This window comes from Mercenaria mercenaria, chromosome 17 (assembly GCF_021730395.1).
Source record: "Mercenaria mercenaria strain notata chromosome 17, MADL_Memer_1, whole genome shotgun sequence".
Classification (NCBI taxonomy): domain Eukaryota; kingdom Metazoa; phylum Mollusca; class Bivalvia; order Venerida; family Veneridae; genus Mercenaria; species Mercenaria mercenaria.
In genome coordinates, this window is record NC_069377.1 from 32,345,216 (window position 1) to 32,369,970 (window position 24,755).

At 34.7% G+C, this 24,755-nt stretch overlaps 2 protein-coding genes across 2 annotated transcripts; one reads left to right on the top strand and one right to left on the bottom strand.

Annotated features, from left to right (window-relative positions):
• Nucleotides 1-2,352: 2,352 nt before the first annotated feature.
• Nucleotides 2,353-17,365, top strand: LOC123536956 (chitinase-3-like protein 1). The gene is made up of 7 exons (XM_045320472.2): nt 2,353-2,550; nt 5,406-5,848; nt 8,426-8,550; nt 9,774-9,897; nt 11,504-11,689; nt 13,109-13,228; nt 14,854-17,365. The coding sequence occupies exons 1-7, from the start codon at nt 2,487-2,489 to the stop codon at nt 15,190-15,192; spliced, it is 1,401 nt and encodes a 466-aa protein (XP_045176407.2). The 5' UTR covers nt 2,353-2,486; the 3' UTR covers nt 15,193-17,365.
• Nucleotides 17,366-21,580: 4,215 nt separating this feature from the next.
• Nucleotides 21,581-23,870, bottom strand: LOC123537241 (uncharacterized). Its single transcript, XM_045320894.2, has 2 exons — nt 23,533-23,870; nt 21,581-23,169 (listed from the first exon to the last, which is right to left on the bottom strand). The coding sequence occupies exons 1-2, from the start codon at nt 23,684-23,686 to the stop codon at nt 21,905-21,907; spliced, it is 1,419 nt and encodes a 472-aa protein (XP_045176829.2). The 5' UTR covers nt 23,687-23,870; the 3' UTR covers nt 21,581-21,904.
• Nucleotides 23,871-24,755: the final 885 nt, after the last annotated feature.

The following is a 24,755-nucleotide window of genomic DNA, read 5'->3' on the forward strand; positions in this document are numbered from 1 at the left end:
TTGATTTGATACAAAATATCTTTAACAACAATAGAATTTCGATTCCATGATGAATCCGTCAGATCCAATCATAGGTTCTGGAGTTACGGCCCCTGATTGACCCATGAAAGTGCCAAAATTTGTTAATTTTTACCTTGTGGACACGATAGAAGTGACATTTTACATTCGATTAACCACACACACAAGTCACAATAAGATCTCCGTTTCTTTCGAAAACCGGCTAGATTCCATCATGAAATCTAGAATTACTGCTCCTGAAAGGGGCAAAATCCTATCTTCATGAAACTTGGTCAGAATGTTTATCTTAATGATTCCTAGGCTAAGTTCGAAACTGGATCACATGAGGTCAAAAACTAGGTCACCCGGTCAAATCAAAGGATAAGCTTGTTAACACTTGTTCATTTGATGTGCATGAAACTTGGCCAGAATGTTTGTGTGCATGAAATATCGAATGAATTTTTATCTGGGTCATATATGGTCAAAAACTAGATCACCAGGTCAAATCAAAGAATAAGCTTGTTTACACTCAAGAGGCCACGTTTTAGGCTATTAGGATAAAACTAAACCACATTTTAACATTTGCAGTTAACTTTGACAAGTCATCACGGAGATATATTTGAGTTAAACCAACTATGAACAACATGCAAGTCTGTATGTTAACGATTTGCAATATCTCAATAGAAACTCAACATGTCTATAAAAATGTCACACATTTAGTATTGTCTATAAATGCCTCAAATGGCAGAAGACTAATCTGTATTTGGCAATATGTGACATTGTGAAATGCAGTTGACATGCATCATAATTCCCATAACCTCTCTCATTCACGTTATTGATAACCGGCGACATTTGACACCAAGTAACTTCATCATTGTTTTAAAATCTCGTGGGCCTTGAAATAAAATTAATTGCTTAAAACAATGTGACCTTACTTTTTTTCTTACCGTTCTATCTTTAACGGAAAAAAATAACAGAAAATAAATCAGATTTTTAAAGTTTTGATAGATCTGATCTTAATTATTCATTCATTCTCGGCTCAAGATGCGCGAGAATTCACGCCCAATTTAAGGTACACTATTTAAATAGGGAGATAATGCGGAAAAAATGGTATCTCATAATGGGGAATTCAGATAGTTCTTAATGTATTTGCTCTGCAGAACATTTTTCTTTGATTTTAGTGCACTTTTTGCTGAACTCAAAATACAGATGAATGTATGCTTCACATTTTGGTAGCATTTTCATCAAGGAAAAGTACTGAACTCGTCATGGAAACTTAGGCCATACACCACCAAAACATTTTTAGCTGTTGGTTTAACTGAAATATTTTTCTTGCATCATACATGACACTCTAATTTTCCTTTGATTCTTATATTTTTCAAGAAAATGTAAGTTAAAAATGGGTCCCGGTGTGTGCTGCAGCCATTTGAAGTTTTTCAATAAAATCTTTATAAAGAATAAAGAAGACAAATATTTAGTGTGTTCATGCCTTAACAATGACGAATTTAGGTATGACAGACCACAGAAAGAAAAGGCTCATGGCCAGTACTCATAAAATTTTAGACTTAAGCATATTCAGATTGCTTAAATTTTGCCGAGTCATCGTCTGCTCCAGAATGATGATTCTCGAAATCTTCCTTGCAATTTATGCATATTTGAAATGAAAATTTAGCGTTTATGATTTTAAACTAGTTATGTTTTACTCCTCTTAAACAAGATTAAATTAACCTTTATATACACGCCCTTATATTGCATCGAGAAATGCACGTTTAAAGTTCTGTTGTGTTGAGATAATATTTATTTTTAAACCCACCGGTAGGAATGGTCGCTGCCTTCTTACTGTGGTGACAAATTAAAGGATGTGAACTGTACGAGTATGTCTACCTCACCTAACAACATGGCAATGCGCACCTGCCGGAAGAGAGATAATGAAATCACCGACAAGAATGTATTTGCCATGTTTACGTATCTCTACATCAACTCCTACATTAAAATCCGTGGATGTTACAAAAGTTAAAATACTTCGGTTGCGTCGTTTTTAATGGTTTACTTATTTATGCTTTTCTGTACCAAAGAGAAGTTTTAATTTGAAGAGATTTGTGACGACAAAAAAAACAAAAAAAAAACAACAAAAAACAACAAAACCCCAAATAAAACAACGAAAACACCACATTCTATAATTGCTAAAAATAATTTGTTTAAAATGCGATACAAGATAGTTGTATTTATTATATAGTTATCTGTTTTGTTTTATCGTATTTGTGCACAGAGGTCAACAAATAAAACGTGTAAAGATAAATATCATTAATTTGTAAACGGCCCTCGGTATAACAGGTGATTAAACAGCGACGTAGTCAACCAAAAAAAATTATCATGTGTGGTTTGCATATAGCTATAAACAAGGCCGGTATATACTGTATTCATACATTCTATTACGAAATATATGTTTGATACACTTGTTATATTCATTTACATAAAGAAAAGATATCATGAAGGGAGTTATACTTTTTCTTATCGTGTCTGGATTAACATTATACACAGAGGCAGACAAAGGTCGGTGTAATTTTATTTTTCTAACTCATTTAGGTTGTCAATCAAATTTAAGCAACATTTTATGACATTTTTTTCATTTCTTCGTATAATTTTTCTATAAGAGATTTATTTAAAGAAAAAAAACCCAATTACATACAGTTATATCTTTAATATGAAGGACTATAGGAAATTAGTGTAAGATTATAGGAAATGTATATTTTACTGTTTTTTCACACTCTTTAATATAAAAGTTATTTAAAAAGCTGAGTATAATATTTGATCTCAATATAATTTCTAGTTTTACTTTCCATTTGATAAACTTCAATCCTATGAACTAAAAGGCTAGTTTTAAAACTTTTTTAGCCCCGAAATTAATGCATTTTCCATCTGTCTTGGTTCTAACCAGTTACCAAGATAGACAAAGGGAGGCAATAATATTTTTTCTCATTTGCATCTGATGAATTTCGGCTAAATATATATTTGTATATGCAATTAATTGACCAGTATAAGACAGTATGTTTTATATTCATATCACTCCCTAGGCTACGTATGTTTATTAAATTTATACCTATGCTAAAATATCTCAACCTTGGTTTGACGACCAGGATAGAGAAAATCAAATTTTAAAAATACTTCCTTATCATGAATTTAGCACTCAGTGATCACAGATAAGTGTATATGATCGTATGCAAATACATTACTTGACTGAAATCTGATTAACTACCTTTATGCTCTGTTTTGATTATCATAATAAATCTACATATTTAGACTGAGGCGATATATGCTTTCGTTATTGTCTTAATGTAGCCGACGCGGAAATGAACTAGACGAAATTATGTATAATATTTTTTATTATTATTACTTTCTAGCGAAAGAAAAACTGGTCACTTATTCTTTCATGATTAAGAAAAATAATATATTCTCTAATCGTTAATTCCTCTCCCAATTCCGGATGCGATTTTTTCCAGTCGGATAGAGTTCGATATGATATTACATATAATTATATAGAAATATAAAACTTATGATAATATAAGTGTATGGGTTGTAAAAGATTCATTCCAGTTTTAAACAAAGGTTATTTTGCATTATCATATTTGTTGTTATCAATTAATAAAATAATTTCATGGAAGTAATGTAACAACAAAAATAAATAAGATGTACGTGATTGTTTATTTGTTTGTTTGTTAAAGTTTTATGTACGAAATACCCACAAGCCCAAAAGGTACATAAGTAATGTTTATTGAAAGACATTTTGTTCATTGATGAGGCCGCGATCATTTTGAATAGGACAAGTATATGTGCGCTGGGGAAAATATTTCATGATGGACCTGTGAATTCTTTACTTGTGGGTGAAACAGGTCTCATAAGCGTAAATACGACTAGCTTCTACTGATTATAAAACATACCGTACGATTTGTTGTGAATTAACTGTTGTTGTATTTTTAGTAGTTCAACCGCCACCCTTGTTTAAGAGCAACATTTAAAAAACACGTTTTTTTTTCATCCTCAAGTAATAAGTAAGTAGACTCGCCCAGTTTAATCAATCCAGACGCATACACAGAGCGCTTACTTCACCCGATTTACATTCGGAACATTTTCACGCGTTTCGGGCTTTATCGTATGTTTAACAGATTTTTGAACCGTCCAAAGATGTTGGAAATGTTTGTCTCATTGTTTATTTTTTTTTTAAATAAAAATGTTACTGCTTTCATTTTCTACCACTTTCCACCCTTGCCTGAAAAAAACAGTAATGAGTTTGTACACTGTTCAGACAATTGTGCTCTGTTGAAATTTAACCAAACACAAGTTTACCTGCATAAACAGAAAGCATGATATGTCACCATGCGCGGATCCAGAGGGGGGGGGGGGGGGGGGGGCGGGGGTCCGGACCCCCTCTGGAAAATCTTTAAAAAAGGAAAGAAGACAAGAAGGAAAGAAACTGTTTTTCGAAAAAGGCAACATTAGGACTGCATGTAAAGTATATGCGGCTGCTGCTACATGCGACCCCGACATAATTCATATTATTTATCTAAAAGAAACTAAGAATTTTACCTTCAAGAAAGCTTGATTTTATCATTTTTCCCAAATTTAACAGGTTAGTCCATAAAACTGTCCCAGAATGCAAAAAATGAAGTGCCAAATTTCAAAATTTCCAGGGTGGGGGGGGGGGGGGCAGGGGATCGGACCCCCTCTGAGAAAATTGGCTGTGTCCGTGCATAGTCACTATACCTGTCCAGTACTGGACATTATGGTAAACGCTTCTTTCCTGCACAAATGACAATTTCGCAACTTCTGTCCGGTTTGTACAAATTTCTGGCGCGATAAACCATTTGACTTGTTACAACTTTGAATTCTTGGGATGGTTGCAGAAATGGGAACGGGAATTTAATCGATCTGAACAGTTTTTCCACGGCGCCATCAAAACGAGTTAAATGCAAAGACTTTGTCTTAACCCGGCTTTACTTGGACTTGATTTTCACTGATTAATCATACGACGAAAATGCATCATTTTTAAAATTTAAGTAAGAGTAATTAATCACAATTTATTAAGAGACACTGATAATCGTAACTAGAAACTGTCTATATGTGATATAAAAGAAAATGTATAGGCTAGTATCATATAAAATAAAAAAGTATTCATAGGATAAAACATTAAATTGCAATTACTGCGGATATGGTGCATATGTGCTTCTTGCATTCCAGACAGGATTTCCCCGCGTGTTTTGCCGGTGCTGGAAAAACTCCGGGGTGTACATTATTTTGACTAATCTGTGATACGGACGTCGATTTAGACTATATTCATCGGACAGGTTTGTTTCCTGTCATATTCCATAGACTTGCATTAAAACTAAAGTAACATTTGTTTTTAATTTCAGCGTCTGAACTGAAGAACTTCTGCTATTTCACCAACTGGTCGAACAAATTAGCGTCATTTGACGCCAGATTTGAAATCCGGGACATCAATGTGACTCTGTGTACACATCTTATTTACGCTTTTGCCAACATCGATGGATCCAATATGAAACTTATACCATCTCAAAATGACGATGACAATGGTCAACTCGTAAATAAGAAAGGGAGATATTTCGATTTTAATAAGCTGAAAATAGAACATCCGGACTTAGTGACATTGTTGTCTATAGGCGGTGCTTCGGCTAAAAATGGCGGATTTATACAAGTCGTTCAATCACCACAAACGATGAAGTTGTTTTCGAGGAATGTCGCGATATATCTGAGGGATCGCGATTTCGACGGTATCGATGTTGATTGGGAATGGCCAGACGATATATATCGAAACAAATATTCAACATTGCTGAAGGTATATTATGTGTATCTACTGATTGGTGTGGTCTAGCATATCTTTTTATAAGTGATATGGGAAAAAAATCCAGAAGATATTTTGTAATTGGAGATCGGGTAATCTTTACGTCACGTTTATTTTGATATTAGATAGATACCAGAAATATTCACATGCTTCAGAATTCGTGACTGTTAACTCGTTAAACCGGTTGAGATAACGCTGATTGGTAATTGCGAATATTTCGAATCCGCGTGTCACAATTGTCGCGAATAATAACAAAAATAAAAACATCGCGAATAATAATTCGCATATCGCTCTGTCCACGAGAATTTGCGAAAAGAAAAAAGTCGCGAATATTAATACGCGCATCAAACTTAAAATGGATATCAGCGAAAATAAAAGCATCTCGCGTATCGCTCTGTTCGTGGATATATGCGAAAGTAAAACTTTCACTAAAAAATAGAAATACAGTACACGAATCGCTCTGTCAGCGAAAATAAAGCCATCACGAATATTAATACACATATCCTTTGTTCGCGAGCGAATATGAATACCGTTCGTTTCTCTGTTCTCGAATATTAGCGAAAATAAAACCATCGCGAATATTAATACACTTAAGTAGTAAGGGCCCCATTACTACTCACTTATCGATTATTCGCGAACGAATATGAAAACGCTCTTTCTCTGTTCGCGAATATTAGCGAAAATAAAACCATCGCGAATATTAATACACTTAAGTAGTAAGGGCCCCATTACTACTCACTTATCGATTATTCGCGAACGAATATGAATACGCTCTTTCTCTCAGTGTTCGCGAATATTAGCGAATATAAAACTACCGCGAATACTAAAAATCTAATTTACAGATGTTTATGTCAAGATAGATGAGTGCAGGTCAATTATCAAATGGAAATATAATAAACAACTTGTTTTTCTGATCTATTACGATGTGATTAGTTATAGCTGTTATGTTTGCCATAAATGTCAGTGTAATGTGACTAAATAAATTGTAAATGTTGTCATTGTATTCTTCTAAGGCGAATGTGAGTCCGCTTAAACATGCAAGATATTGATACGTCTGTCGAATGAAAAGAGACGTTTATCAAACGTGAAGTTTTTATTTCCATACCTGTGACAAACATATGACGTTTGTATCAACAATATTTATCAATCTCTAGCAAAAGTGCATAAAGTAAGAGGATGGTTTCATCCGGTTGCATTATAAATTGCCCTGGGAACGTAGTCCCTAGAAACAGAACAAACTAGCGTCATTTGACGCCAGATTTACATATAGTACGTTTCTTATTTATAGTTATAGTAAAATGCAAGCCATTCAATATGTGTTTTATCAGATTGAATCAGGAATCATTTTTCTTACTTGCAAAATGTAGTGCTGAACTATAGACCGGTCAGTAGCATAAACTCCAGACCGCTAGTTTTTATGACTCGTGTCACGTGAATTATTACAGTTACTGGACAAAACTAAGTCTTTTTTTTCTGACGAAAATTAATCCAAGTATGCATTTTGTATGAAAGCCATCGTTAAGTATTCCATCATGATGACAGAGTTTTATCGGATCACTATTAAAATAAACATGGATAGTTAGAAATTTAAGAAAGTGGCTGATCACGAAGGCTGCCATATTTGTGTGTTTATGACGTCATACACACACTGTTGGATCAAGTATTAGGTAATATCCCTTTGAATTGATTAAATTCTGAAGTTTCTTGAGTTGGGATATAAAGCACAATACATTATAGAAAAAATACATTCAAAAAATATTCTGCAAAGTGAAAGAAAGACAGTTGAAATTAAAATCCAAAAATAAATTAGAACCAGCCATTTTGATTCATGTTGCCATGGAAACAAAATGGCTGCCAATGAAATGTCAGCATTTTTACATTTTTGAACCAATTTTGTAACTCTGTCAATTCCTTGAAAGAAGTAAGAAAACATGTCAGACAGCAATTTTCATAGATACGTTTACGCCAAAAGATAGAATACGTGCCACATAAATATGTTACAAACACGGAAGACTACCAAGATAGTCCATCTGTCATTTATAATGTAAGCAGCAAGTTTTTATAACTACTATGTAACATTAACATCAAATAAAAATTATGCATTAATCAGTCAGTTTATAAATGCAGCATGAAAAATGTATACCTTTCTCAACCGTACGCACGCTCACTATTTGAAATATTTATCGACTTAAATATTTGATGGAAATGCTTGAGATGAGTGAAACGTTTGTTTTTCCCCCTTTTTACGTTCATATTTTTAAAGATTAATTGTCATTAATCAAGGAAATTAGTTTCAAAATTATGATTTATTCCATCTAAAAGGTATAAAAACACATAATACTGTTAGAATGATAGTATGAAATCGAGACTCGACGTGTCTCATCGGCGTGATAAAGTGTCTATCTAAACGCATTTCCATGCCTAATAAGTATAAAAACTATTTTGGCAAATTCTTATTTGAAAATAGCATTTATTCAAGATATGGTTTTGTTGGTTTTTGTGCTGGTTCTTTCTGTGATGACATTTAATGGCGTTCGCACGTTTTTCACGTGTTTTCTTATGTGTCTGTAGATAATGAGGGAGGAATTCGACAAAGAGGCTGTAAGAACCAGTAAACCACGCCTGTTGATTACCATTGCCGTTGCCGTCGGGGAAGACACTATCACCAGCTCATATAACATTACAGAAATTTCAAGGTAATAGTTATTAAAAAGAATTTAGTCATTTACCCGTGCTGTGTTCGAAATTTCAAACTTTTCTCTTTTTTTTTGTTGTTAAAAGATTTTGTTTCCCAACAACATCGGACTTCTCATATTGACCCGATGTTAGCAATAAACCGAAGACTTGTCCACAGACAAATGATTCCGTGTACTGTTTCAAAAGAAAAGCAACGTCAAAATGAAAACAGTTTTCTCTATTCATGCCTAAAGTTGTAAGTTCGAACCGTTAAATGTACATGGACCTTTTACAATAACATTTAACAAGCTATTTTTTCAAACAAGGACTATGCAGAAGCTGCCAATTCCAATTATTTCGAGCCGATGATCCAAATATATGTCGCAAACATTCATGTTTGGCTCGATACTGGGTAGAGCTCGACATTTGTAATACACTAGCATTTATAAAATTCGCATGCCTCCGCGCATCGCCAGTAAAACCCAACCTTTCTACGGTCCCTGCCAAAATGCCAAAAAAAAAAAAAAAAAAAAAAAAAAAACACACACACCTGGAAAATAGTAATAATACGCAGATAATTCTTTTAAATCGGACTTGGATCCATATTTATCAGCTTTTAAAGTCTGAAACCTAAGGCACGTGACTGCTTAAGGCAAGTGTAAATAAAAACAGAATGTCAGTTCAGGGATAAATCAGACTTACCGCTTAAATTTCAGTTGCAGTATACAAAAAAAGGTGGACCAGTTCATTTTAGGGCTTCGACCGATAATTGCCTGAGATCTTATTACTTATATGATTATGGTGGCGTATTTCTACCATAAGATAACCTGTTCTAGTTTAGAACATATTTACGTTTGTGGCAATGTTAAATGTCGCAACGCCGCTAAATGTCGCAAACACCGTTATATGTCGCAAGGTTGACGTTAAATGTCGCAACCACCGCTAAATGTCGCAAAATCGTCTGCCGCTAAATGTCGCACCTTTAACGTTAAATGTCGCAAAAATTAGCGGCAGACGATTTTGCGACATTTAGCGGTGGTTGCGGCATTTAACGTCAACCTTGCGACATATAACGGTGGTTGCGACATTTAGCGGCGTTGCGACATTTAACGTTGCCACAACGTTCATTATCTAGTTAATCTTAAATTTGGATTATTTTCGGAACAATTTCATGGAGAGAAGTAGAGACACATAGAAATCATTCACACGAATACGATGTAACTGGTTTGTTTATTTATTTTAGACATGTTGACTACATACAGATTATGGCATATGATTTTCACGGACCTTGGAGTGACGTCACAAGCTTCTCCTCACCACTCTTTTCTCGTGCATCTAATCCAAGATTTAATCAGCAGCTTAGTCAAGTAAGTTCTGTACTGGTAGATCCAGTTGTTTTCATGTTTTTGTATTGTACATGAAGTTGTTGCCGTGATTTGTACTGGTAAATCCAGTTGTTCCCATGTATTTGTATTGTACATTAAGTTGTTGTCGTGTTTTGTACTGGTAAATCCAGTTGTTCCCATGTATTTGTATTGTACATTAAGTTGTTGTCGTGTTTTGCACTGGTAGATCCAGTTGTTCTCATGTTTTTGTATTGTACATGAAGCTGTTGCCGTGTTTTGTACCATTAAATTCAGTTGTTCCCATGTTTTTGCAATGTACATGAAGTTATTCTCACATTTTTGTATTGTACATGAAGTTGTTGCCATATTTTGTACCGTTAAATCCAATTGTTTCCATGTTTTATATTGTACATTAAGTTGTTGCCATGTTTTGTACCTTTAAATCCAGGTGTTACCAGGTTTCGTATTGTACATATAGTTGTTGGTATGTTTTGTATTGTTACATCCAGTTGTTAAAATTTTGTTTTGTAGTTTTAAACCTAGTTTTTGTCTTGTAAAACTTGTAATGTGAAACCCAGTTGCTGCAATGTACGTCTTATACCGTTTGACTCAATAATTGTCATATATCGCTCATTCTCGCATACGAGAGGTCTACCATGGTTCCCTAGAGTAACGGGAATGGCCATAGATATGTATTGTTCTGGTTAGACCAAGTTGTCGCTGTTTAAATCTTCCATCCATCTAACCAGTTGTTGTGACGTATTTTCATTTTAAGGCCCAGTTGTTGCCATGTCTTTTTATTTATAGACCAGAAAGTTTAGCGATGTTTTTTTTTCACTAGAACGAGTGTTTTTTTTTGTTATGTCTTTACATTGTCAGAACAAGTAGTTTGACCTGTTGTATTGTCAGACCCATTTTTGTTGTTTGACTTAATCGGCGCTTTGAATTGCTAGACGAAATTTGGGTCATATCGTTACATTATTGGACCCAGTTTTAACTCAAGTTTGTCTTGTCGGCCAACCAAAGGGCTATTTTATGATTAATCAAACATGGTTACAATACATAGCCCCTTTATCGGTCATTCCAGCCCGTGCATTATACCAGCATTATACCCATTATTTGACAAGTCTGTGATGACTGGGCATTGCGATCGAGAATCATCAGTTTTACTCGTAATGAACCTTTTTTTATTCGTCTGTATTTATTCTAAACATTTTAAAGCGATCATGTAATAATACTGTCAGTAAACAATGGTTTTGACAATAGCCCTGTAATAGATCGATCCTATAGCTGTAGTATTACCGCTTGGCTTACGGCTTCTGGCTAATACAACAGGCACTGGATCTTTTACAATGGCTTAAAACACAATCATGATAATTAATAATTAATAATATGACATATATATTGACATGATAAACAACCTTAAAGAATACTTTGCTCCCATTAATGGTAAAAATGAGACAAAAATGTGAAGTTAGCTACCCAAAAAGATGGTCACAGTGGGATTGATTGGATGAACAAAATGTATACTTCCGTTACCGATCTTTGCCTTTGATGGAGCCTAAATGTTTTCGGATGTTTAGAGAAAATAATACATAGTTCTATACCACTTTATATCAAATTTCAGTCGTGGGCTGTTGACAGGTGGATATCAGGAGGGGCTCCGCGCCGCAAGCTGATCCTAGGTTTGACCGGGGCCGCCACGTCATTTACTCTGGAAAACAGAACCGCGACTGATGTAGGATCCCCTGTGAAGGGTGCTGGGAAAGCAGGACCGTACCTTGGTCGTGAAGGACACGTGACTTATTATCGGGTATAGATATGTTATATACTATAAAACATAACTTTGTCTGTTTGTTTTATATGGGGTTTACAGAAAATGATGTTTCAACATCATTCCAGTAATGAAATGGGGTGTGTTAACCTAATGAGTGCGCCTGCATGCTCCTGGATAGTGTTCCACTAAGGAGTCTTCAAAGTTATAAGATTTAACCTTTTTTTAAGGCTGTATAGGTATTTGATTTTAATTAACACATAGAACATTTTTTGTAGTAATTTTAAGATGATTAAAATGTATAATTAATGTGATGAAACATCAAAGAATTTCAAATTTTATTGCAACAAAATTTTGAAAACCACGTAGTGATGTTGCTCAAACTAGAGGATGCTTTAGAAGTCATTTTAAGATATACTAAACATTCAGATATAATTGATAGTGTCATATCATGAAGCAGAGAAAGGCAATGTTTAAATGCTGAAAAGTAATTAAAATAACAAATAATCAAGGCCTTCGAGTGGTTTATCATCTAATTTACCACGGTTCGAGTTCAGGTGCGTAGGCCTTGATTTTTTTTCATTCTGACATGCTCATTGACAGATTTTAATAAATATTATGCTGGACTTCATTTACCCGAGGAGTAATTGTCGGACGTAATGCGGCAATTTGACGTCATAACTGACGTCATAATGCTCTCTTACCGGTCCGCGCGTCAACCGTTGTATATCGCAGATTCTAATATGCTTGTCTCTGTTAAAACACACTTACCCTAGAATGACGTCACGTTAACGTGCAGTGATGTCAAAGTTTTTGATGCGACCAAAAAAGAGCGCTACTACATTTTATCTACTGTTTAAGATTAAGGGCATATTAGAATCGAAATAATATATAGCAAAAGAGTTTTTTTAACATTATTAAAACACTCGGGCGGTAAAGCGACGTACAAATAATTTCACTGAGGCTGCGCCCTCGTTGAATTATTACTCCCGATGTATAACCGGCCATCGTGCATAAATAGTGTTAAAACACTCTTTAGCTATAAATTAGTTCTTAAATAGGTACAGAGCTTGATTTCCTTCTTTGTTTTAATCTAGTCATTTACTTTGTTAAACTTTGCTGCATTTGTTTTTTTTCTGTCTTGTCGTAGATACAAAAGATTTGTTTTATTTGATAAAACTTCTCTTCATTTCTGATAGGTCTGTTATAAAAACTGAGAGTTTCGCTTAGCATAGATCGAATTTGGTAGGCTCTTACCCTTTATTGGCACTTTTTGGGGACAAATTGCTTATTGAAGTTATTGTGATGGTGATGGGCATAATTTGCGATAATCGAAAGTAATTGCCATACTCGACAGTTATTGCTATAATCTGTAATATTTGATATAACATATTTACACCTTTTTCACTGCGTCTGAAGGTATGTGAAATAATAACATTATTTTCACTGTGTCTAAAGGTATGTGAGATGATAAAGAATGGTGCTATACACCGTTGGGACGATGAACAGAAGATGGCCTATGCCTACATGGAAGACCAGTGGGTGGGGTACGGCAATCAAAAAAGCATGAAAGAAAAGGTATGTATTCGTCAATGCCAAACAGCTGATACCGTCAATCATAACTTAGCGAAAGATAAGACTTTAGTATTATTTCTAACTCGACCTGATATTTTCTATAAACAGAGATGTTATAGTGCCACAAAATCACAGTTCACCGTAAGAATAACTGCCTATAAAATGCCAGTTAATCAGTTATTGTATGTCTCTTGGATGAAATCGTAGTTTGACGTTTAGGTGCTTATTATTGTATGAATCAGGCTGAATGCTTGCGACACGATTCCTTGGCATCTGAACTCTAAACTATGATTTTATTATTTCTTAAATAAGATACAGCGGAAAAAATATTTTATTCGAATAGACGCATTTGAAATTATATATTTCAAATTACTCCGTAGATGTTAAAATTACATTTAACCATATTTCATGCATGAACATTCCTAGTGTTTCCGTGGCTTATGATTCTCTTAAGCAAAATAACAGTAGTAATAATTCATTTGCAGACAGAGCCCTTATAGTACACATGTACCAAAATTTGTTATTATTTGCGCCAACACAAATGTTCCGCCATTGCAAATTTTACATCCAGTGTTAATATTCCGTCATTACAAATCGACTCAGTAAAATTCATAAAGAAGAATATACATATATTTTTTTCTAAAACTGTATGAATCAAAACTCCAACTCTGGTTGAAATCATGAACACTGAAGTAAAAGGGAGATGATGTTGGCTAGTTAGCATATTTTGACCGGCTGTATGTTGACGTTTTCTTGTTCTTACAACCAGTCGTAGTGGCAGTAGTTGGCACTCAAATAGTTTTATCTTGAAAAGAACACGAACTTTCTTATTTGCAAGATAATAACTGATCAAGTGGCATTTTAAGGTGACGGCTACGGACCCGTAATGTCAATCTTCAATTTCTGTACATTTGCGTATTCTTCGTCTGCGGGTCGGCATTTCCGGTTTTTACGGAAAGCTAGTTGCCCTTTGATATCTATAAACGTCCGAAGATTGCCGAGTTGCCTATCGTGAATACGTAATCACACGGAAACTGCCGAGTGTCATAACGAGGCCATAACCTCAACACATCGTTGGTAGAAACATGCCACCATAGAGAAAACCTCAACCCACATTAGATTTTGATGTGTATAAAATATGGATTTGAATGTAATTGTAATTTCCAAATCGTCAGGACATTTTTAATGATCATTTATTGCATTATTATATGTTGTATGTTGACTTACATTGACAAGATGTATGTCATTTGGTGACTGCGTAAATATTCTCGAGTGTGGAATGAAAAAGTTCCTGACTGAATACGCCGTTTAAGTTAAAATCACATGTAGAGTCTATCAATTAATATATCGACACAAAACAGTTTTTTTAAGTAATTCGCCTTTTATAATGGAGTAGTTGTGAAGTGAGAAAAAATAATAAGAAAAAAAAAACAACAAATTTGTAACAATAGATCTTGTGACTTAATAACCGAATTTCATTTTCTTACTCGAAGAACGCTATATTGCAATGGTAGATCTTTATGACATTAAAAATCATATTGTAAAATAAGTAAAACAGCTAGGACGGAATCCACTGTTATATTAGGTCATAGAGCCCCAATTTTATCATAGTTAAAATTACTTTTCAGGTTAAATTTGCATATAGTCGCAATATTGCTGGTGTGATGTTTTGGTCTATAGACCAAGATGACTTCCTTGGTCATTATTGCAACGCCGGAGAATTTCCACTTCTCACCGCTATCTACAATTCAATTAAGGAAATGGCGCCAAAAGATAATCACGTAGTTGTTGACGTCAGCACAAGTACTACACATTCCACAACGCCGATAGATTTTCGTCTTCATCACAAAACAAATAAAAATGGAATAAACTTTTATGAAATGGTCGATAACGGATCAGTTATCTCAGGAATACGTTATTATTTGTTAACATTGTGCTTCTTTATTTTCGTTGCCATGAACAGATAGATCTAGATCTATTCAACCATTGAACTGTTGTTGCCATTCAGCAGAAGCTATGACTGTCTAATATGTGATCTTTCAGCTCTTGCCAGTGTTTTGTTCCAGTGAATGTTATAAGATATAAACGTACATTTTGTAATTATTTGTTTGTGTTAAATGTTTCCTATGTGTTTCAAGATTTTGACAAGATCTGTTCCATGATTTATTATCATTAACTTGATCAGACATTGCTTAAACAGTATACAATTTCTACATGATCAGACATTGCTTAAACAGTATACAATTTCTACTTGATCAGACATTGCTTAAACAGTATACAATTTCTACAATATGTAATCCTCTTAGTCTTACAATTTGATGAGATGTGGAACCAAAATTTGTAGTCCTGATTGGCGCCATATAACCTATACTGTGTTGGTGCTCCGTAAAACCCAAATAAATAAATAAATAAATACAATTTGATAATTATTTGCGACTGAATTTAGATCTACCTTTTTCGGTGTGAAAAGAGTTTTACTTGTTCCTTGATGTAGGACAACATTTATCCTACCCATATTACAGGCCTGGATCCCTACAATACCTCATAATTTATACCTAAAAATGCACCAGAGACTACCATTTCATGCCTGTACTAGTTTCAAACTTTTCCAGGGGGAGAGCCCCCTGACCCCCTTATATGACGGGAGTAATCCCACCAATTAATGCACCTGAGGATATCATATCATACCTGTATTTCAAACACAAACAAATCAAGGGAAAAAAATGAATCCCCTAACATTGGCAAAGGTACCCCCTGCAATATCTTGCTATATGCCTCGGGGGTGACGTCTTCGTTCAAGACTGGTACCCCGTGCAATATCTTGCTATACGCCTCGGCGGTGACGTCTCCGTTCAAGACTGGTGCCCCATTAAAAATGTCTGGACCCGGCCCTGCATAAGGACAACAAGTGAGTCAGAATCCAAACTTTGTGATATATCTTTCCTCCGATCTCTAAAAAGATTGAGAAAACATGTAGGCCTATTTCACAACACAAGTACGACCATTTTCTTTAAGTTCTATACATAGAGCATGACGTCATTAGTTTCGTCAGTGCCTCAGTATGAAAGCTCTGTCGTAGTGTACACACTGTTTTTCTTGTGTTTGTTAACGAAAAGACATATGGTATGCCTAGTTAATAGTTTCTTTACTATAATTCTTTTACAGCTTTAAAAATCATTTTAAAAAGTCAATTGTCAAGGACTAATCCCGTTATAAATTAGCTTTAAGCTAAAGCTTGTCTATAAATTGTAGTTGTGGAAGACTAAATGATACAAAGAAGTTAGAAATCTATTGAATTGTAGAAATCACATCTTTTTTTCACGTTATGTATATAATTGATTTACGTGGCGATATATTTGAGTGTTAAGAATTTATTTTAAGTATGAAACAAATGATGGGTTATTAAGATGTAGTACACAGTTATCTTTGTATTTGATATATAGATATATAGAGCTACTTATATAACAAATGAAAAAAGTTTTTTTTTTATTTTTAACAATTTTTCCTGCTATGCGTTGTCTATTCCTTTAATTAAATATTTGAGGTTCTTTTCAAAAATATCTTTTAAAATGAACCCCCCACCCTGTACTACACAAATTATTGAAATTGTAATGCAAGATGATATGTGCACGGATGCATTTACGTTTTATATGTGCATGCATTTACTATCAACTACAAATGTATAAACCATTTTGAACAGTTTATAATATCTAAGGTTGACAGGTAGATGGCACACCAACCCCTACCATACCGTTAAACATGATGATAAGTTGGGTTAGCCATTGGGCCCGAATCATAAAAAAGGAAGTCGCAGCACTATGTTATAAACAATTTCGCACTCAGCAGAAATTGCGAGTGTCAAATACGTGAACATTCATCTCAATCCAGTGTTTTATTCCAATAAATGTTAATATATATAATTTATTTATTTCTTTATGTTTAAGTATTTTCTAATCGTTTATGTTTAATATTTTGACAACAAATCTAGAATTGTCCGTTTTTTTTGTTATCAGATACTTGACCACATCCTGCTTTAACGGTATGCAGTTTCTAATGTATGATCTACTAAAAATACATACACTTCTTATTTGCAACTGCATGTATTTATGTTCTCTTGTAGAAATAAATGATGTTACTTTTTGTCATGTTGTAAGAGATTACTTGTCTGCTATTATTCAACATCAGTTACATTCCGTTATACGGTTTGTTTCGTAAATTTATAATCTACACGCTTGGCGGCAAAAAAATACGAGAAGTCCGTGCATGTATTTGCCACACCCGTTGAACCAGTTTGTTAGCTGAAATCGTCCGAACAACATCGATAGAAAAATTCCATTTAATGATATATGTATAGTATCAATTTGACGTATTTCTGCTGTCAAGTTTGTTTTTCAGATTCAGACTGATACATTTACGGAGTCTCAGGCATGCCAGCGTGATATTCGCAAGGGTCTGGTCGTATTCAGAAGGCTTCCTCCTGCACTCACCTATACATGTTACTATAAACTGTCGCAGTGATTATTTATTTAGTTAAATGAAAATTGTGAAACGAACGTTTTAATGTTTCGTGGTAACTTCTGAAAGAGGTGAACATTTTAAGTTTCGAGATTTAAAGTGAAAATGACATTATTCAATCACCGTAACAATTTTATTATATTTTATGTTTTCTTTATTCTATTTCTTTTATTACTTGTATTTAATTTTGTGCAGATATAATAACAATTTTACTGCTTTCAAATGTAATCCAATGCTTTCCCGTACTTTTCTCAGCATGAGTTTTTAGGGTTTTGGTGCGCGGATTACAAATATATTTGTCGCGACTTTCGTAAAGCAACGAACATTTCTAGTGTAGGACTGGATGCGAACGACACTTTTTAACTTTGCTTGTTGCAGTAAAAGTTTTAATTGTCCGTTCTAAAGTGAGCATAGATATTTTTTTATAATTGATCCACATATAGTTTGATAAAACCTTCCTTGGCATTACGATAAAACGGCTGTATCAAAAATCAAAAACGCTCACAAGTCTAGCTTGGTCAGGAGTATCTGCTGAAAATATTTGCGCTCGAATGACCATGTCGTATATTGGTGTTGCAGGGTTTAACCGGCTGCAACCTGTTAGAGGGGACCGTGTACCAAAAGTATGGTCGGCCATTAATATATATCCTTGCACTGACTGTGACTTAGTTTAGCAGGGTGACTCCTTCCGACCAAGTTGGTGTTATGCCGTTCGGGAGGAGGTTTTTTTTAATATGTACGAGTAGGGCCGTACATATCTTTATAATTTTGTGTGGATCAACTTTGCTACATACCTCTAACAACCTATGTGGGTCTTGTATATTTAACTTGACCCCCTTCTAAACTGGAAGCGCCTGTAAACCAGCTCCTTATTTTGTCTGTGGCGGGAAAAAGGGGAAAATATACTAACTCATTTCAATCGCGCATTTCATACCTAAAACACGCAGTTCGGTAAATGTGTACTATGGATATCAAACAGGTGGTAATTTATCTTCCATTGTGTACCGGTCACATTTCTTCAATACATCTTATCTTAGAAAAACAACGCGTAGTTTATAGTTATTTCAACGTTACACAAAAAGCTTGCTTGAACTTCCCTGGTGAAGTTCCGTTCTAGATTACAAAACCATTCTGATTGGCTAATGTGAAAATGTATGTCAGTCGTCAGTTTACTACACGTGTTCGCTAAAATGTGAAAATGCATCAGAAACGTGCAAAATGAATAAAATTAACAGAACAGATGCAGACCAATGTACGATTTCAAATTAAAGATCATATACAAGATGAATTTCATTCATTATTTCGAGTTTTATTGTAAAAATGTGATTTTTTTTAAATCATGTTTTTGTTGTTTACATTTCGCCAAACATGTGCACACTGCCGTGACCTCTAGACCGGATGTTCATTAGGGAAGGTCAAGCAAGTTTTTTCTGTAACGTTGACGAAAGCATACAATATGTTGATAATCTCAGCAATTTGGAATATTGAGACAATGTGACTGGTGCACGATGGAAGATAAATTATCGCTTGTTCAATATACCAGGTACCCATTCACCGAACTGTGCGTTTAAGTTGAGAAATGCACGATTGAAACGGGTTAGTATATTTTCCCCTTCATGACCATGGTTCTTATAGAATACCTAGGGGCAGGGTATAACATGTACAGAGGCATTTTCTTTCTGGTCTGGCGCTAGTGGTGGCTCCCTAGTTATATGCTACCATAAGTCCGTTTATCAGTACAGCCTTTTGCTTAGATGGTATTTAATCTATCGCGTTATGACGCGATCCTCCCCGGCATTCGAGTCCGAATTAATCCTTTTCGAACCTTTGTTAGAGGAGACCTTGATCAGAAATGGTCGGTCATTTACAAATACCTTCGTAATGGCTTTTTCTTAGTTTAGCAGGGTTAATGTTGATGTATTGGCAAGACCGGAAAAACAACATCCTTTGCTACATACCTCTAACACATTGGTCTGATTATAAATATAAGACCACCTGCTATATCTGGTAGCGCTTCCTGCTTCTTTATTCACTTATCAATAGTGCAGTCTTTCCTGGATATTCTATTATAATTTCGGGTCGAAATTACTGTCGCGATCCAACCCCTTTTTCGTTGAAAAATGCAAAATATTACTGTGGTGATTCTATTAGAAACTAATATGTAAAAGCAATTGTTGCATGATATCTTCACGACCAGACTTACATGTAGTTCCTATTACCTTACGGGATTGTGATGAGCAATTCGCCTCACTTTCTCATCGGCTGTGAATGGAGAAATCTCTGCAATTTGCCAGTCTCTTCATTGTCAGCCTATAAAATGGGCTTCTGCCTCTTTGCGTTGCCTGTAAGTTGCTATGCCATTTAGCTAGTGATTTTTCTTGTGTTCATATTCATTTCTTTAAATTTAAACATGCTATATGCCATAATATCAATGAAATAAAGTCGCGGCCATTTCCCATCTACCTGTGTGTTTGTTGTTTGTGAATGCTAATAAGAATAGTTAAGAATATTTGTACTGATGTCGTAAAATGACTGTCATAGATATAGCGAACCTCATAAAATCTCTGTATGTTCTACCTTGATCGTAACCGATCTTAAGTTGGCCCTTGCATCAAGAATTAGACAGCAATCTGCCTTTGGCAACTTCATGGGTTCATTCCTTTGTGGGTTGCTTGACACAGGTCTGGCTGCATATTTTGTAATAGAGAGGTTGCGATGTTGCACTTGGGCGGATACGCATACGTGTAGATTCAAAGAACATCTGATGCGACAAAAATCAGACAAGTAAAAATTATTCACATATAAGTCATGTGTAAGCGTATAAATTCTGATCAGCTAAAGATTACCTGAAAGTCTTTGGCAAACGCTGAATATAACGTATACTTGTAAAAATTTAATTAACATTTTGTATGCGCATGCGCATGATATCGCTATCTCTCTGTTACTGGTCATACTGCCTGCTGTTCATAATAGGTTCTACCATCGCCAATAAAATAAATGTACTTGGTAACTGAGCTCTTTATTTCGAAACATAACATAACCTTATTAGAAAAAGAACTCTTTATTGCCAAAAAAACCTTGACCTTATTAGGAACAGAGCTCTTTATTGCCAGGCATAACGTGAGCCAATTAGAAACAAAATGTTTTATTGCCCAACATGGCATGACTTGACCAGCAACTGCGCTTTCTGTTGCCAAAGAATAACCTAGCCGTCTTAGGAACAGTGTTTTGAGTTGCCAAATAAAACGACCTAATGAGTTACAGAGCACTTTATTGCCAAATATAACGTGAACTAATCAAGGCTTAAAATTTTACTGCCAAAAATAACATGTCTGGATCCTTTACTATGTTCTTAAAAGCCAACAATAATGTGGGCGAATTAGTAACAGAGTTCTACATTGCCAGACATGATATTACCTAATTAAAACAGAAAGCTTTATTGCCAAAATTAACACGAGATGACCAGTTTCTGAGCTTTTTATTGCCGAACATAACATTGACGAATTAGAAATATTTTTTTCAACTGTCAAATAACGCTTGGCCTAATTAGAATCAGAAAGCTTTATTGCTAAATATAACGTAGTCTAATTAGAAACAGGAAGGTTTATTGTCAAATATAACGTAATCTAATTAGAAACAGGGAGGTTTATTGTCAAATATAACGTAATCTAATTAGAAACAGGGAGGTTTATTGTCAAATATAACGTAGTCTAATTAGAAACAGGAAGGTTTATTGTCAAATATAACGTAATCTAATTAGAAACAGGAAGGTTTATTGTCAAATATAACGTAATCTAATTAGAAACAGGGAGGTTTATTGTCAAGTATAACATAGTCTAATTAGAAACAGGAAGGTTTATTGTCAAAAGTAACATGGCCGAATTACGCACAGAGTTCTTTATTGCCAAATGTAATACTGCTTAATTTGATACAGAGCTCTTTATATGACCTAATTAGTTACAGATCTCTTTACTTAAACTTAACATTACTTTACTAGTTACAAAACTATGTATTTGCCCTAAGTAATAACAGAGATATTTATTGCCAAATGCATCATTTTTTAATAAGTTACTATGCTCTTTATTGCCAAATATAGCATGGCCTTAATAGTAACAAAGGTTACTGCTAAATATAACATGAAATTATGAGCTACTGAGTTCTTTTTTACCTAATATAATTATGATCAATTAATGAGTTACAGAGTTCTTTATTGCCAAATAAAATATGACGGCAGATCGATCCTGCTGTAGTATTCATAGTCCGTATTGTATACTCATTGAATGGCTTCCTATATATTCTGCTATATAAGTGTATCCCGTATATGTGCGACCAGTTGTATGAGGCATATGTATTGTTATATATTTTCCAACCGATCATATCAACTGGTCGGGAAACTTTTGCATACTCTATGTGAATCAAGTCCACATGGTCACGAGCTACCTTCGAAGGGTATACCATTGCATTGTAGTAATAATTCGAAGGATTGTAGTGAAATCGATAACCATCCATCCATAACTGAAGAAACGACGCGTTTTTCTCAGCCATTACAAACGCTGAAGCCATTAAACCGGAACTCTGGTTTGACATTACACATGAATAATTCATTAATGGTTCTATGGACCTTACGATTAGTGTGTCTGTATCCATGTATATCCCACCATACTTTAACAGAGCTTCTATGCGCATTATGTCACTGGCATGTTCTTTGTGCTTTATCTTTTGTGCTGCGATATACTCCGGAGGTTCACGTTTGAGATGAATGATAGCTGGTGACATATTGACAATGAAGTCCCAGTATGAACCGAAGGGGAGACTGTCTCCATGGAATATTATAGCGTAAGGCTTAACAAAACGAATAACACTGAGAAAACTGGTAAAACCCACAAAACTTAATTCTCCTCTCTTATACCAGACATAGTGGACAATACGCGGTACGCGGGAATTTCCTTTACAGCAATCAGTTATAAACATATCTACACAATCATCGTAAAACGACGCAATGTAAATATCGTTTGTCCAAGTCACATTTAGGAACACATCTTCGCTTATGTTACAGTTAAGCGAGCCCTTGCGTGTCGGTTTCAAATGTTTTATTTCACTTATATTTAGATATGGGCATTCTACAGTTTTGTCAAAAGTCCAGTTTTTCATATTTGAAGTAACTTTTCCTAGACGTTCAGAAAGTATTTTACTCCATTTACTTTTATCAGTACAAAAATTTTCATTTATGTCACTTACATCGCTTTCGACGTCCTGTTTTAAAAGCACATTATTTTCTTTTACATCCACTTGTCTTGGATGTGGTATTCTGGAATATGTAGCTTTGTTTTGAAGTATTCTAGATTCCAGTGAATAAATTCTTTTAAACGATGGCAAAACGTTAGTTGATAGAAAATTGTCTGTCCTGATAACATTAACAACATCTGAAACTAAAATTAAAAATATATAGCTTATTTTATGGTTTATCCGATATCATTTAAAATTGTTTAACCAGTGTTTGATTAATTTTAACCAAATTGAATGTAGATAAAGCAGCTAGACTTCTAAATCTACATGATTTAATAATTCTCGAGTCTGTCAAAATTTATGTTTCATTAAGCCATTCGAAATACTATAAAAAATTTGCTGAAACCCACAAAACAGTAGTATATCATTTATTTGATTTTTTTTTTCGTTTTTTTTTTCATTGTATCAATTGTGACTATATTTCTTTTCAAATTCGAAACAATGAAATATTATGTAATAGTGACATGTCGATAAAGTAACTAATCAATCATAACTAAATGATATACCTTTTTTCCTGGTGACACTCTCCATAATGTCAGCAAAAAGTGTTGCAGAAAGTTCCATCCAAAACGGCGTAGACATCATTAGATATATCCCAATTATAAGACAGATAACAAGACGAAATCTTTTATGAAAAAATATTTTTCTAAATATTGCCATATTTATTATGCAAATAAAGTTGTGAATGTTTTAATGCGTTTTGTCTTCAACTGCATATAGCATAGACATTGTTAATCAACAGGTTTTTCACATATTGTTTTATTAGTGAAATATGAGTAACTGCACGTGCGCATGTTATTGATGCTTATTTTCTGTTTAAACTTATTTATTAGATAGATTAGAAATCAACAGATTTTCCTTTGTTATTTCTGTTGCGTAGTTTTTATACTTATCCAAATGTTGCCACGAGTGTAGTTTACACACAAAAGAAAAATATAGTATTACAAGTACTATTTGTTATATCAATCAATATACAATTTCACGGATTAACATTGTAGTTCCTCTGAAACATGTGTTGTCATTTCGCATGTCAGATATCTTGTGTCGTAGACTTGCATCTCAAGTCTCAGTCAGACTACAACGTATAGCTTTAACGGACGTCAAACATTTAACAAAGTTTTCAATCCGTTCGTGTCCGTTCACATGCGTTTATTTTTCCGTTTCTCATGCGGCGCCTGCGCTCCTTGTCGGGCGATGTTCGTTCCAACCGGTGGAAGGTTTTGAGCATGTTCAAAATTTAGAAAGTACACCACCGGACAAAGTTGTCCGTTAGATGTACGGTAGCAATGCGCTGATATTCGTTACTCGTGCGTTCCCTGTTCTGTACTTGTCCGGTTCGCATCCGTTCTTGTCCGGTGGACCTGAATCACAGCCGGACTACTACCGAACATGCAACGGATGTAACGTATGTTCAACGGACGATAACTGACAAGAACGTTTTTTTCAGTTTCTCATGCGTTGCGCTTACGTTTTACGCGGTACAAGTCTGTTATTAGTAAGGTGATAACCGTTTATTGAACGTTGTCCGTCTTATATATGTGCGTTAATCTTGCGGTCATTGTGCGTTTTATGCCCGAGAGCACCGAGCAGCAACGAGGGATGACTTCCGCTTTCGTCAACGGATAACTTTCTGCCGCGATGTTTCTATACGTTTGACGTTCGTTAACGCTATACGGTGTAGTGTGACTGACATATAATAGATAGAAGGTTGGGACCCATTTTTGAAAAC